Here is a 16,589-nt window from a genome sequence, read left to right as displayed (position 1 = left end):
CGCTGTTGGTAGTCCCTTCAGAAAGCTCCAGTTCGCTCCTCTGGCCCATCCCTGCCCTGTTCAGTTCTGGGTAGTGGATTTGCCAAATATGCATCTGCTCTGTAAGGTGAAAACTCTCAACAAATGTAATGCCAGCCCTGAAGTGAGGTACTAGAGATTTGCACGTACTTGTTCGTATTACCTGTAGTAGTTTGCTGTGCAGTCACAATTTAAGGTGCAATCAGTACAGAACCAGCCTGCATGATCACTGTGCAGGGGAAGTGAACTGAATGATAGTGATTTTGTAAGCACAGTTCCTGTCCACAAGACTTACTAGAATCCTTGATGAAACTACAGCTTGTATTATTTTATGCATGATTTATTTTGGATATGTATCTTTTGCTTTCCATATGCCAGCCACTGCAGTCTTGGTTTTGTCACCTTTCTTATCTTGGCAGTTGATGCTTTCTTCCCCCTTCAGTTAATTCAAGATAGTCTTTCCACCTGTGCAGTGGATCCCAAATGAAACCATTTGATTTGTGCTTTGAAGGCACAATGGGAAACCAGAAATTGTTGCCTTGTTGTTTTGAATGGTTAATTACTGAGAATTTAATGTGCAAGTCCATCCAGGCTGGATTTGTTTGTTTGTTTTAGGCTGGTGTGAGGAGTTTAAGAGAATGTGTTCCTATGGGGTTGCTTGTGGGAAGTTTTGACTATTCCTAACAAAACTTAAATGCTTATTGGTGTGTGTATAGGCTGCATTTACATGCTATGTAATCCTTGGTACTTGGAAAAATAATGGTTAATGTTAAGATAAGGTCATAACTCTGATAACCTATGTACTTGTTACAGTCTACTAGCACTTCCGTGGTGTAAGTACCTGGGACTGTCGTGGAATTGTTCTTCAAACAATGCATTGTTTCACTTTAAAATAAAAATGTTTGTTGTTTAATTCTTAAAATGTAACTGCTTATGAAGGTTAATATCCTGTCTTACCCTGTTGCAGAGACATAGATTTACTTGTGTTCATTTCTTCCTAAATCAGTGATGATACGGGAATCTGGGGGGAAGTTTAGTGGGTTTAGTCCATTCTTCCTTGATCAGACTTGTCTGCAGGGTCTGAAACAGCATGGGTATGGTAAAACACCTGCTGCTGTGAACAGGAGTGCATTTTGACTAAATTTAAGCTGTATTTCAGGTGCACATAGAGGACCCTTGTTTCAGTTTCCTGCACACCAAGGAAACACTTGGGTGAGCTCACTGTGGGGAGGTATAGTTCCCATTCAGCTGTTTTTTCCAGAACAATTAGTCCCATATAGCTTGTTGCTATGGGAAACCATAACTGTAGCTAATTCCTGGAGTAGTGTAGCTGAAAGTCCAGAGTAACATGCTATAAACATGCTATAATCAGTAGGTGCTTCTGTCACAGCTTCTCAATTAATTTATCTGGGTCTACAGATGGGCCTGTGTCTTATCTTAGGTTGTGTATAAATCAGGCTTGGCGTGCATCATTATTTGTGTATATGTGTACTACTTCAAGTCTGAATCTACAGAGTGATCATACTTTGAATATCATACCATCTTTAATTTAATTGTTTTAGTGCCTTATATATTGAAGTTATATGAGCTTCTGTAAACTGGTGACATGACTGAAGAAAAAACCAAAATGTTCTGTATTTGGTGGTTGTCCACGTAAGTTGTAACGCTTAAGATATCACTGTTCACTTGTAGTTACGTCCTGGGTAAAGAGTGATAGCTAAGGCAAAGGAACAGCCTTAACTGTTGTTTGGGATTGTGTGCCAAAGCCCTATGGTTTTGTCTCTTAGTCTGCAAGAGACAAAGTAGGTGTTCATGATCAGAGTCCATATTGATAGTTGTTAAAGGGTAGTTCTTAAATCACCAACAAAAAAAAAAAAGGGAAGAAACACAGGGAGATGTAGTTCAGAGAGTTCATGCCTCACCATACTAGGATGGAGCTCACATCTACTTAACCCCAAAAAGGCAAAAGGATTTGAAATTTGGCTTTTTCTGCAAAAAGACCAGTGCTCATAAATGACAGTCTGTTGAGGCATCTCATACGGTTGAGAGAATGAACTTATTCTCAGAATGAACTCCTTCAGCTAGCTGAACTATTTAAAATTTCTTGTTCTTACAATGCTTGTATTTATGGTACAGTGATACGGATCTTGGAAGCTCATGTTTATCTGTCAGTTTTGGAAATGAAAATAATTTTACATAGTTCTTTAAAATCTCTGCTGTTCATACTCAATCATGTTTTGTAATGTTGAGATTGCACAGGCTGCTAGTGTCTGTCTTTTTTTATTCCTTTTAGTAAATAGATGTTCTTTTTTTCTCAAGTCCATTGCGGTTAAAATTTTGCAGTTCCCTTTTGCTCTGTTAAGATTCTAATATTGATAACAAAAAGGCCTGTGTGAACAACAAAACCTCCTAAACTATCTATTTTGAAATTATTAAGGTGTTTGTTTTTTTTAAAAAAACAACTGTTTGTTTGTTAAGCACTGTCAGTTTCAGTGCCCGAGCAACTGTGCATGTGTCTTTTTGGGTGATGATGCTTCTGTTTTGAAGACTGCTGTGATTTCTTTTGCAGTTTCACAGTTCTGTTGTTAAAGGAAGAGTGGATGTTAAACATCCCAACCAGAGTATATTTCTCATTCAGCTTATAAGGGTATGAATAACAATATTATGTGGTCAAAGCGATTCTAGTGAATATTGCCTTTTAAACAAGGGATATTAGGTATTTACTGGAGAAAGGTGCTCCAAAAGAATCACAGGAGGCAATTGAGAGGAACAGAAGGGCAGGCACAGGGTGTGCAAGTGCTCCTGTGACCTTCATAGCAGCCCAGAGATAAAGGCTTTTGGTCAGGTGTTGCCTGAAAGAGGTAAACTGCGAAGGTTTTCCTTCTCCTGTAAATATTAAGGAATAAAGGAAGGAAAGGTGTGTAATTGTCTGGTGTGGCTCTGCATGAAACCAGAGCTGCCTTTGATGCCCATGAACTGCTTTGTTCATATGGACAATATGTCTGATAAGCTGCAGTTACTGTATTTTCTAAAAAAATTTCCACGTCCTATAGTAAAAATAAGGCAAATATTAAAAAAGAAAGAAAAGCAAATATGAGAAATCACTCATCTGATCATGAGGACTGTCATATTGATCAGATGAATTCCATTTACCCCATCTCCCATCTGATAGTAGCTAGTAATGGATACTTAGAAAAATAACTATGTCCTTATGGTTTCTCTGCACCATTAATGATTTTATATATAGGTATTGTACATCCTCTCAGTTGTGTCCTTCTGAGTTGAAGCTTTGAGAAGTGTAAAATCTTCCTCAATTATCCTTGTTGACTTTCTTGGTGTATTTTCTAGCTGCATTAGGCCTCTTTTTAAGAGAGGGAGATCAAGGTTGTATGCAAAATTAAAACCACATATTCACCGTGCGTTTCCTCTACAGCAACAGATTCTGTTAACCTCACCTGCTCTTTTGCAGGCTTCCAGCCTCTGATGTGTTTGAAAAAGTTTTTATTATTAACTTCTTCGTGACTTTTATTGCCACAGATGCCTTTAGCATCAAAGTAATATGAAGTCAGTTTATGAGGTCAGGCTTTTAAATGTGGCACAGATTTCAGATATTGTTAATAATAATTTAATGTAAATTTCCAATAAGGTCAGTTTTTCATTATTACAGGAAGTCTAAAAGTCAACTTAGCCTTTGTAAGAAAATTCCTGTCATGAAAACTTAGGCCTAAATGTTACTTTCCAAACATTGTTTATCTTCTAAGCATTATTACAAGGTATTCTCTTTGCTTAGATCTTATTTAGGTCTGTGCCTTACTAGCAAAATATGTAGATTCAGGGCTTTTTCTTGAACGTTTGGTCATAAGGCTTTCTGTTATCCTTTATGTGTCATGGCTTGAATTAAATGAATATATGTGCTTTCAGCTAGAGTCCCAGTGGGGGAATATATGCATGAAAATAAATTACTACAGTTGGAACTAATTTATTCCTTGATTGGCAGACTCAGCAGATAAAATCCTGAAGAGGGTAATGTGAAATGTCTTTGTTATTTGGCCTCAGTTGTACCTGGCCAAGAACTGTAGTTATAACCTCTACTCTTCCACCTGGCTTCGTAGCCTGTAGGCAAGGACTGAAGAACTGAACTGATGTGAAGACCAAAAAAAAAACCCCCCAAAAACCCAACTTGGTATCAGTTCAGCCTTCTCTTTGCTGTAATCCTGTGTAAGCCATCCTTGTAACCAGGCTAGGGCCTATCAAAATATTAGGGAGATTGGCTTGTTACGCTGTCATAACTTTTAGCTCCCTGCTAAGATGGCTGCCTTATCATGATGGACAAGGTTACAATAGTTTCCTTAATAGTGTGGAGAACTTAGCAGGCAGCTGTGGCTAATGCCTTAAGAAAGTGTTCTCCCACTGAGGTACACAGTGAAATTTGAATGCTGCAAATAATTTGAAAAAGATCATTATTATTTTTTAAATCATGTTAATTCTCATTCTGCTTGTTGATCCATAGGTACAGATAAAAGTCAGCATTACTAACCTCCTGGAAGAGCCAAGAACATAGCCTTAACTGGTGCTTGTTGGTTTCTTCTGGTAGATGCTCCCACTGTTGGTATGAGAAATCAAAGTTCAGTGTCCTGATGCAGGTGGCCTCACTTCTGGGGACACTGTTGTGAGGTAATCTTTTGTGAAGCTGATCTTTTGTATCTGCTGCTGTGATAGCAACAGCCACAAGTTCATCTTTATCTGTGTAAATTTGGTTCTGTGACACTTGCGTCTTGGCTGGGAAGTCTGTGCTGGTAGCCATACAAGTAAAACAAGGTGCACTAGTTCAGTTGGTTTCCTACTGATCAAGGTGCAAGGAGCTTTGTAAACTATTTGCCAGGCACATTTAATCTAGCTGAGAAGAGCCAGTTAGGTTTTTGTCACTACCCTGAAGAAAGTCAGCACCCCCCATTTTCTCTTACAGGGACTTCAGATCACTTAAATGCATGGCCCTGCGTATTTTTGCCCTGTGACTAGGATGACCTGTGTAACCTTTTTCTCCAGCTCCTTGTAGCAGAGCAGTCTCAGTCTCACTCTTTATGTGCACGAGCTCTGACAGTCCTGTCCCTGGCACAGACTTTGAGAGCTCTGGTTCATCCCACCCAGGTCTACCACATTTCACCTCATCATGAAATGAGAGTCTTCTTTCGGACATGCTTGCCGCTGTTCCATGGGAATGAGTGTTTGCAAGTTGTTGCAGAAACACACAGCTGCAAAGCTGCAGCCCCCGTTTATGTCATTAGGACAATCCACAACAACCCTCAAACTATGACTGAAAACAACTCTGTCACTTGGGACTGTACCGATACCTTCATGAACCAGTGTGCTGTTTCCAGGGCATCCCTGGTCAGTGCAAACTCTTACAAACAGTGCTCCTGTTAGAGCTGTTTGAATAGAGAGCACCAGGACCTGCAAAGTAAGAGCGAGGGAGTGTGTGAGTGGGGGTGTTTTCTTAATTAGTGTTTTGAGCTGGTCACTGAGCACCCAGCATGTTAATGTGCAAATGGACTGTGGCTTGAATCTAAAAGGTGGCTTCTGTGTCCCACATCTAAATTCACTGTCTCTGTTGCTATCTTTCTCCCTTTGAATCCTTCCAATGGTGACACTGTGTGTTTAGGAGACAACTGAAATTGGCACTACTCCAGAAACTCCTGCACTGAAGCAGTGACAAAGCTCACAATAGACCATGGCTATAGCTCCCTCCTTGAAGGCAAGGATGTAAATTAGGTAGATTTAAAACTGTTTCACAAAGTTAAAGGACTGATTTGATGGCGAACAAACTCAGTGTGAGGAAATGATGCACATGTACTCCTGCAGAAGGCAGAAAGGTAACCCAGTTACATATGTTATATAAACACTAAAGGTGTTTATGTGAGTACGTGTGTGAAAGTAGGCAACACAGTATTAGTATGGATTATCTTATACTTTACAGTTACTATGTATAAAAAGTGGGGGGAAAAAAAAAAGAATTTTATTGCTAATACAACATAGAGTCAAAAAAATGGGGGGGAAGTTGTTTTGGCAGGCATACCTCAATGCCCCAGATAGGACTGGGACTCACTTATGAAGCTCTTTCATTTGTCATTTGTGCTGTCCCCTCTCTTTACACCTGGGGAGATTTGTTGATGTTGTTGTTGTCGTCAGTTTTCCTATTTGCTACCATGTTACTCTGCTAAAATATTTAACTGAAGTGGAGAAATATTTTGAAGTGAGAAAAACCTATTTTCAGTTAAATAGAAAACTAAACCACCAATATTTACCAGTACATAAGTCCATATTAGCTTGGTAATAACTGTGTCTGAAGAACTGTTTGTTAGCTGCTTGGCAGCTTTCCTTTAGGGACAAAAATTGACTGAAAGTTACTTTCAATAAATCCTCTGCTTCAAAAGTCTTTATGACAACATGTGACAGTGAAAGGTTGGATTGTCTTCAGGGCTCTGATTTCTAATGCTTCTTTGAGTATCTCCTGCAAATTACCTGGGGTAGGAAAAAGAGTGGTCATTTGACACACAGTTTGGGTTGTCTTGGTTTTCAAGAGGTACATATCAATGGACAGTAGTGTTCATGGCTACTTTATTCCCCTGGCTGATAACTTGAATTTTAAGTTAAGTTATGCAGTAGATTTCCCACAAGACAGACCAAAGGGGACATACGGTGATACCTAAAAGGAGGAAAGCCTTTCAAACATTTGACTGCCTGCTCAAGTTTCTCTCCGCACAGGGAAGCGTTGTACGTAAGTTCATACAGGACCCTAACCGCCCATCCATTTTGGAAAATGCTTCCAGTCATCCCTCCTTGTTCATACTATCCTTGTTTCTTTCTTAGGATTTCATTTTTACAAGAGAAGGGGAAGAGCGAGCAAGCTAGCTGCACGTTTAGTTCTGACTCACTTGTGTCTCCAACTAAAGCTATCATTTTACTTCTAGTACAGTGGATCTCATTTCAGCTTTATTTCCATAGAAGAGATTGTTTGTATGTTTTTTTAAAAACACAAACAACAAAAACCAGTTAAGACTGCCTGTTGTGATTCCAAGAATAGCATATTTGTCTTTTTTTCAGAATTGCAAAAGAGCGCATATTTGGCTGTACCAAGTTTTTCAGCTTCTGTAGATACGCTTTTACCAAAAGCCGTGCGAAGAAGTTGAGTAGTTTGCGACTAGTCATTGAATACTCTAACATGTAATAGTTTGGGTTAAAAACTACACCAGTTTTGTTGTATGCACCATTCACTTCTGAGATGGCATTTTCTCACAATGGGTAAGGACCGGTGTACTTGTACCACTGGAAGTTTTACTCGCTTATTTTAGTTAAATCAGTGATATAATTGTTCAGCTCAAGGAAATAATGAACCAGGTACTGTTTTCTATGTGACTTGAAGAGGACCAAAGTGGCAGAGAAAGACAATTCAGAACAAAACAGTCTGTTCATTTACATGTAGAATATGAACTGTTTTCAGTGTTAGTATTGCAAAGCTGCAGCTGAACAGCTGAATTATACAATAGTGTTCCCAAGTCCCACTCTGGGTTTGTACAATTAAGAGTTAAGGAAAAGTCAGACCAAAATATGATAGTCCCAGCTCTAGGACAGCATTTTAGGCACTATAAAGTAATTAGTTCAGTAGTCCCAGATAAAAAAATTTAATCTTTCTATAGAAACAGTGCACTGTTTTACAAATGTGTTCATTTGGTTTTCAGTAATCCTTATTGATGTAAGTACAGCAAGTGTTACACAGAGCAGTTCCCTCCCCCACCCCTCCCTGGTCCTTTTGTCTGCAACATAAAAACTGAAACACAAAAGGCACCAAGCAAGAACTTACTCTAACAGAACTTCAATATGACAAGACAGAGATCAGAAATGATTACTATGTTAAACATCATCCTAACAATCTGAATCATTATTTAAAATAATTAATTTCTTAAAAAACAAATTTGGTGTCTGACTTCTCAGTAGTTATAAATCTGTAAAGGTTGAAATCAGCACTGCACATTGAGTTCATTTACAATGGTTTGAAAAAAAAACTGCAGCCTTTTATACATGGTTTATACAGGTTTGTTTGTGTGTATGTGTTCTTAAAAAAGTATCAAAACTGTAGAACTTTCAAATATATTTACATTTGTCTGTTAGTTACAGTGTTACCACATACAGCCTTTTCTCAGTTTTTTTTTCTTCATGCACACAGTGCATGGATTTGTAGAAACAGAGCTTCATACCTTAAAACAATAACTGGATATCTCAATCATTTTTTACTGCCTTAAAATCTAGAATGTGAATAGAAGGATGCTTCATTATTTATATATTGTCTACGCAGGCCATGAAATATTTTGAGAGTATGTATTATGTTTGTAATGCATACTAGGTCTTTAGACACTTTCTTCCTTTTCTTAGTCAAGAATCAACTTCCAGCTCATATTATACTGTGAAATTATTCTAAAAGAAAGAAAAACAAACACAAAAGGAAGAAAGGGGAGAAAAAAGCAAGCCCCAAACCTATTCAGGCTGAGTTTCTTCTACTCACTTGAATACAAAAGCTTGGACTGACGAAGAACGTGAGGAAGATTTCTCTAGGTTTTGGTACAGTTCAGAGAGATGCTAGGTAAGTGTATTCACTTCCCATAGAATTCCATGGGAAACTTCTAGAATGAGATGATGAGAAAACCCACTGTTTTTTCTGCAAGGTGCAGGATGACCCAGCCAAAGGTATCGATAAGGCTGTGAATTTTTAACCTCCTTGCCTAGTGCTCTGTGGTATGGGAGATCTACCATGGTGCAGGTTGTTCTACTGGCAGTAATTTGGAAGATAACTGCTGCGCTTAAAAGAATTCTACACATGCTGAATTAAGACACTGCTCCACAGCATCCCCTAATTTGGGCTCTTAATCAGTATCAGTAGGGCAAAAGGGCAAGGAGGGAAGGAATTAACTTCTGTTATTGTGCTGGTTTTTGTTTTCTTTTTTCCTGATGAGCTAGGTGAGAGTGCTCACTTTGGGTATATGGAAATATGTGGCTAAATCTTTGTTTCTGCTAATTCTAAGCTAATTTGAGAGGTGTAAGATTCCCAGTGGGGAAAAGCATTTAGATTTACATTTAGAAACAAACAAAAAACCTAAATCAAATTTGTACCAAGCTGTAAAAAGCAACAATACAACACAAAAAAACTGGGCGCTGTAGGAGTTTCTCCTGACTGAAATGCTGTAAGCGATAGCTCTTCAGTTAAAAGCACTACAGATGAATCTTTCTGGACAGACTAGAAAATGTAAAAGCAACCCTTATGAGCCAGTTTGGAAAACAGGAGCTCTGTTTGTTAAGGGAGTGCTTCATTTGTCAGCTATCTTACCCAACAGCTCTTTCTCACTTAGTGTCTTTAGATTTCAAAGCAAACTTCTCAAACATCCTGTAAAAATTCAATTAGCCCTAACTTTCATAAACGTAGGCTAGTAGTTTTAAAATATATGTATATATTTTTATATATATGTATATATTTATATGCCTATATATCTATCTAGACTAGATAGATATATACACAGATAATCTATGCACAGCAAGCCAAACATACAAAAAATAAATACTCTCACCCCTCTACTATATTTACAGAACAGATCTTATAATCCAGATTTTGTTAATAAATATTTCTAAACTGCCTGTACAGAATTTGTTTTACTTATGTTGATGGATAGCCACAAAGCATATTCAACATATTTACAAAATATCTATAAATATAGTCTTAAAATAAAGCAATAGCTACTGAACCTTCAGCCTGGCTGGTTATGTACATTGAGTTAGTAGCTCAGCTGTCGCTTATTCACTATCACAAATGGGTAGTGCAACAAGTTAAAATGTGTATAAAAGATTATACATACAAAACTCTCACATCCTTTGGATGTTTGCAGTTCATTATAACTTTGTGGTTACCCTTCTGCAACATAAATAACGATCAAGAAGAAGAAGCAGGTTCTGTGATCCAAAGCAAATTTGTTCAGTGTGTTGTTTGGAGCAGCAACTTCATCCTCATGGCAACCCGTCATCTTCTAAGCTTAATGCTACACGCTGTGACAGGAAAAAACAAACCCCGCACTTGAGAAAATTTGTGACTTGTGATACTGTTGCTAACTTGTATTTCTCGAAAATCTCATTGTTGTCCCTAGTGTATTGGTGACAAATCTATTTTATGTATTGATTTTTTTCCCCCAAATGGGGTTGCTCGGTCAGGTGTTACTAAAGAGGTGTTGGAAAGTTTACTTCACTTGTGTATTGGATAAAGTTCCTTGTAAGGGATGACACCTTCTCTGGTGTGACCTTTAGCAGGATCTTTAGATAATATAGGGCATTACCTATGTGCTTGACTGCCTACAGAAGCTGTATTGCCTTTACTCATTACTTATGGATCTTTATATGCTCTCTTCTAAAAATACAATGCAGTTAAAACTGCCAGTGCTTCATTGTGCCAGGGCTGCTGCTTTGAAGGAGGCTCCTTCACAGACAAACGGCCATGCAGAACAGATTCTCTCTCTTCTGCATACATGGAACTTGTTATCAAAATGAGTGCCTTTTGTAAAGCTTAATCTTGCCAAGGCAAATTTCCTTAACTTCTTACAGAACCTCACTCACTCCTCCTTGTGAGGAGTCTGACTCTTTACGCTGTTATAGTACAGAGAAGATATTTTCCCTAGTTTGTAGTCACATGTTGAGCTCTTGAGGTAGCTAGCTTTACACTTGCTAGTTTACTAGGTATATTGATCAGGACAATTACTCTGCATTTGAGCAGAATATCTTATTACATAGACAACTATATTCTAGGACAACTGCACGAGCTGCCTAGAAGTTTAGGCTTCTGCCCATTCAATGATTATTAAAGAAGTTCTGGGTTTTGTCACTATAGGGCAAATAACCAACACTAGATACAGAATTATCGCCAGCCGATTAAACTCCCAACAAAATCAATCTTCTCTGTCAGCACCTTCCTCACATACTTACTGCTGGGTAGACATGTCCAATTTGGGCAGTCCGCCCAATGTGGATTTCATCTTCATCTTCCTCTTCTGTTGTCTTCCTATACACTGGATTATCAAAATTCATACTTTTAGTATTCTTCCGTTTCCAGTTTCTCCAGATGAGGTATCCCCCCATGCACAGCAAGCCAATGACCACTGAGGAAAGGGGAAAGAAAGGGCTGTTAGCCAGGCATGAATCTGCTGGGATGTTCCCATGTAGATATCCATCCTTGTACAATTTTCTCAAAGCCAGGCTACTTTTCCCCCATTTCAACAGTTTCTGTACTCTTTCCCACCCTCAACCCTGAAAATCGGAAGGGTGTATTTACACTAGCATTTTGGTATGATCTCCTTCAAAGGTTAAATCAAATCAGCTTACCGACAGGAATGACAATTCCAATAACGGCTGCTGTCACAGTTGAATCAAAGCCTTGGTTGTTATTTGCATCTGTAATTACAGAAGTAATTCTCATCATTTAACTCATTTGCTGGTTTTAAAGCCACATCTGAAGAATGTTTTGTGTTTGTAAACACATTGTTCTGCCCATCAGAAAGCTTTTGTAATCAAAGAGTTTACAAAAAGTTTTGTAATGAAATTATTACAGAGAATATAAAAAGCATATACAAACGAGTCTGGGCTGAGTTGTTTCTTCTTAGGAACGATAAACAGCCTGGCCAGGAAGTGCTACTGCCCTCGCAGGACTGCAAACTACACACCAGGAGAGTTGTGGCCAGTTAAGGGCAGCGCTCAGTACAGTGTTACCAGATAGAGAAGCTCTAACCAAAAATGAGTAAGTGACTGTACTTGTGCCTCAAATTTTCAAGCACAAAACAGAGGCCAGTTTTGAAAAACTCAGGATCAGGGGATGGTGAATAGAGCTCTTACAAATCCACAGTAGAACAGTTTCTAGTACTGACACAATTAACGATTTATTGAGCTGTCAGAAAAAGAATGTAGTTCAAAGCCATCTGCACAGCTTTTCTTGTTCATTATTTTTTTTTTTTATTTACAGTTAAGGAGTTAGTTAGTCAACACATATATCACTCATTGCTACTCATTGCTGCAGTCTGACTCAGCATGCAAGAATGACCCCAAAACTTGGTATTGTATTGACAAGATATCCTGGTTTCAGCTGGGATAGAGTTAATAGTCTTCCTAGTAGCTGGTACTGTGCTATGTTTTTGAGTTTGGTATGAGCCTAATGTTGATAACACACTGATGTTTTCAGTTGTTGCTAAGTAGTGTTTAGTCTAAAGTCAAGGACTTTTCAGCTTCTCATGCGCAGCCAGCGAGAAGGCTGGAGGGGCACAAGAAGTTGGGAGGGGACACAGCCAGGACAGCTGACCCAAGTGGCCAAAGCAATATTCCATACCATGTGATGTCATGCCCAGTATACAAACTGGGAGGAGGGGGGGGCAGGGATCACCACTCAGGGACTAACAGGGCATCAGTTGGCAGGTGGTGAGTAATTGCATTGTGCATCACTTGTAATTCCAATGCTTTTATTATTACTATTGTATTTTTATTAGTGGTGGTGTTGTTATTATTATTAGTTTCTTCTTTTCTGTTCTGTTAAACTGTTCTTATCTCAACCCATGAGTTTTACTTTGTTTTTTTCCCCTCAATTGTCTCCCCCATCCCACTGGGGGAAGTGGGAGGAGTGAGTGAGCAGCTGCGTGGTGCTTAGTTGCTGGCTGGGGTTAAACCATGACACAAGAGAAAAAAAACCCCAATTATAGGGAAAAATATAAAATTTAAATAAATAATTAATTAAAAAAAAATCAATATGCATTTCAAGTTATATACTTAAAAAGTTTGCTCTAAGCTGTTATAATAGGGGATCATCACAGAAAATTTATTTTTGCTAAAATATCAGGAACTGAGAGAGAAGGAACTAACTGTAGTTTGTCTTTTGATACACCAATTCATGGAACTTAAAAGGCAATTTATCCTTTTAAATACTTCCCTGTGGCAGGTTGTTCTATTACATAGTTACTTAATAATAAGCCAGACTATGTCAAATGTGGACAATTAAAGCACCTTGCTTCCATGGCTTATGAAAAAGTTAATTATTGCATTTGAAAGAAATTTGCACAAAAAGAACTTACAAGACTGAATTTCAGAAATTGGATTTGGCTTTCCCCCATGCAGTACAGTGTGCTCTGTATCACTATTCCTACAACTAGGCACCCTAGTCAAACAGGGATGGGGTTTTTTTTGTTTCCAGATGCGATGCAAACTGTCTATTCTGCTCAGTGAATCATTTTGGGGGGGGGGGGAAAAGTATTTTACTGTTTTTAAAGCAACCTAGATCTGTTTGAGGTCTTGAATGTCGGTCCTGAAGAGTAAATAAAGTCTTCTCTCTGGACTGGAATGATTTTTTTTTTTTTTTTTTTTGGAAAAGCAGTTCAGATTTTCTGCTTTACCTTAGCACTGAGATGGTAGATTGGTGTTTCATTACTCACTCATTATGTAGGGTGAACTTGAGGAGAGCCTATTAGTGTTCTCCATTGGGATACTTTGCTGGTATGTACTGCAAAACTTCAAACATATGTCATGGATCAGGCCACATTAACATGCAAAGCACAGCCACACGAAACGGATACAGCTTGTCTTGGGCTGTTGTAATTCCAAACATCCAGTAGGGCTAGAGCTGGACAGGAGGCATTTTTCACCCACAACTTGTGCTGGATCACACAATAATTAAACAGTTAAAACAGGTGAAGCGCCTGTAGAATCATCCATATTATGAACAGCACTGAAGCTCGGATGGACTAGTATTAGGCACAGGGCAAGGACTAGTATGAACTCTCAGGGCATCATCTCTAGAGCCTGTTTCATGTGTGTTGGATGAAAACCTGATACAAGTTCCTTAACAGCCTGAGCGACTAGAATCACATCAGCAATCGTACACAGATGTCTGCGGAAAGAGTACCTGATGTCTCCCACTATGCAACAGGATGTGCCTGCATCTGACCTGTTTATAACTCAGATGTTAAGTCGGGTCTCCCACCAGTGCATGAGTTTTTGTGATATGGTATATATAGAAAAAGAAAAGAGGAATCTCATTCTCTTACAGTGCTGTGATAAATTGCTGTTTCCAGTGGTCATCTCAGAATCTATCAGGATGGATGTGGTAGAAGGTAAATGAAAACTTGGGGTGGTAATCGTTGCTTCTGATACAGCTTTGGGGGCGACTTCAGTGGTGGTATTGGCACTGCCAAGTACAGTTGCGATGGTTGTGGTACCAGCAGTATGGGATGCTCCGGTTGTAGAAACCAGTACAGTAGTTGAAGTAGTTGGAAGATCTGAAAAGCAAGAGCAACAATGAAATTTGGTTAAAGTAAGTACACAAAGCAAATCACAAATGGTGATATAAATCTGGGGACTGTTATGTGCATGGACGAGAAGCAGAAACCAAATTCCAGTTCTATTTATCAGGTAGTTAGACTATCAATAGTTCTCTGCCTAAAGCTACAGAAATTATTTCCTGAAGTCAAACTTAATTTATTAATAGTAATAAAGCACTCTGGGTGGAAGGTAGTTAAGAAGTTCAGAAACTTGCAGGTTTTTTCAGTACCTCAGAAGATACTGAATTTGTACCAAGAACTATTTGCATGTTAGGGAAAACTACATTGAAACCACTCATCTCTTCAGGATATTATCAGCAATGACTGTGGCCCATCCAGATCTAGTATCTATAGGGCAATAACGTGGCAAATTTTAACGATTTACTGACCATTCACACTTTTAGTGCTGGGCCTTATCCCTTTTTTCATCTTCCTGCTGTATCTTTTTCTGGTTGTGCTTTCAACAAAGGACACACAATGCTGTGTTCAGAAGGCAGCAAGTAGCAGAATTCAAAAGCTAGTGTGTTCCACCATCAGGAAATATATTTACTCTAAGTATGATTTTGTTGGAATAGCAAAACAGTGATGTGATTGTATTTACCTTTGTAGCATTTTTTCATGTCAGGACCCAGCCACATATTGTCAGGACAGGCACATGTATACTTGGGAGAATGGGGAGAGATCTGAGGTGCAGGAAGACACAAATACTCACAGCCTCCATTTGGTTGGGGGCTGAGCTCACAGGAATCTGGAGCTGTTCAAGGATGGAAGAAGACAAGTTATTTTTCTATTTATTTATTTATTGTTCTTGGCAAAGAAGGATCAGGTCCTCTAAGAAAACTCCCTTCCACTCCCTACCTCAATTAATTGGGCTGCTGAAGCATCTTTACAGTTTGGAGTAGAGTGAAACACACTACTATAAAACCTGCCCAAATACATAATGAATGGCAAGCAGCGCAGTGACGACAGTAACTCACTGTTATCAAAGATGCTAATTAAACAGCTATTAACAAATTGCAGACTTTTCAATAAATGCAGCTGAATTAATTATGCAGGAACTTCAAACATTAGGCATTGATTTCACATTATTACCTGTGCCTTCTCTCTCATCAAGAACCATCGGGAAGCATTTCATTTACTAGTTCAAATAAACCTGATTTAGGGCTGTGATACCCTGAGGACATGTCTTACCTTTGGGCTGCTTTAGTTCATGAAATACCACAATGTCATGAGGATTATTGAGATTTTCTGCCAAAACGGAGATGTCCAAGCCATTCAGCCTGTTTGCGCTGAAGATTGCTTCATTCTCCAGGTCAGTCCAGAACACTCTGTCCTGCAAGAAATGCACAGGATTTCTGACCTGGCCCTGCTCAAATCCAACTCAAGTTGGATTATACTCCAGTAGTCACAAAGTCAATGCACTGTGTTCCTACCTTGGGGCACTTTTGGTTTGTGCTACTTCTATCTGCAGCTTTTTGCCCCCTTTTTTTTTTTTCTGGTCATTTCTAATGTTCAAAAGCACAGCAATCCTACGTATTTATCAAGTGCTTAGAAATTTTGAGTAGCTGCGAGACTGAGATGAGAAATTTGGTGGAGTACAGAAGAGTTGCATCCATTCTGTTTCTGAACCTTTTTTTTTTTTTTAAAAAAAAGACAGGGTGGATCACGAGCATAACCAAAGGACTGTACTAGAAACTTTGGTTCTCTCAGCTTATTTTTTTTCTCCTTTCCAAAGATAAGACCTGCATTAAACAGGTATCTATGAAGAGGCCAGTGAATAGAGCATACCTGGAAGATGAGTATCTATTTCTCTTTTTTATTAATATCTTTTGCATGGCATACTATGATTGAAGATGCAAAATAACTGGTCAAGGAGGTACACAGGAATTGCAGTTATCAGACAGTATTTAGTTGCTTGGTCAGCTATGTATGCTGCTGCCTGCTAACACACACATGTATTTCAGTAAGGAAAGCCACATTGTTGGAGAAGAAGGGCAAATTATCAAAAGCAAAAGGGTTGTCTGTTATTCTAACCAGCCATTCAGATAAGGAAGGGTGTACAGAGGTTAAATAACCCAAGAGATCCTTCCAAACACTACTGATGAGCATAAAACTGAAGAGCAGCAAAGTCTTGGGGAAACCTGTGCCCAAAATTAGATGCCTAGATATCACACACATTGGACAGGAGGA

General features: G+C 38.8%; 1 protein-coding gene across 1 annotated transcript in view; it reads right to left on the bottom strand.

The window, feature by feature from the left end:
* Positions 1 to 9,172: 9,172 nt before the first annotated feature.
* LRP8 (low density lipoprotein receptor-related protein 8, apolipoprotein e receptor) overlaps positions 9,173 to 16,589 on the bottom strand; it is an 80,939-nt gene continuing 73,522 nt past the window's right edge. The window contains exons 13-18 of the mRNA XM_010582701.1: positions 15,591 to 15,732; positions 15,001 to 15,153; positions 14,127 to 14,357; positions 11,428 to 11,496; positions 11,032 to 11,204; positions 9,173 to 10,104 (exon numbers count right to left, since the gene is read on the bottom strand). Of these exons, the coding sequence (XP_010581003.1) occupies positions 10,066 to 10,104; positions 11,032 to 11,204; positions 11,428 to 11,496; positions 14,127 to 14,357; positions 15,001 to 15,153; positions 15,591 to 15,732 (807 nt within the window). The 3' untranslated portion in view covers positions 9,173 to 10,065. The remainder of the gene's footprint in view (positions 10,105 to 11,031; positions 11,205 to 11,427; positions 11,497 to 14,126; positions 14,358 to 15,000; positions 15,154 to 15,590; positions 15,733 to 16,589) is intronic.

Source organism: Haliaeetus leucocephalus, unplaced genomic scaffold (genome assembly GCF_000737465.1).
Source record: "Haliaeetus leucocephalus isolate CR32 unplaced genomic scaffold, Haliaeetus_leucocephalus-4.0 Scaffold848, whole genome shotgun sequence".
Classification (NCBI taxonomy): Eukaryota; Metazoa; Chordata; class Aves; order Accipitriformes; family Accipitridae; genus Haliaeetus; species Haliaeetus leucocephalus.
This window is presented reverse-complemented; position numbering and strand designations above follow the sequence as displayed.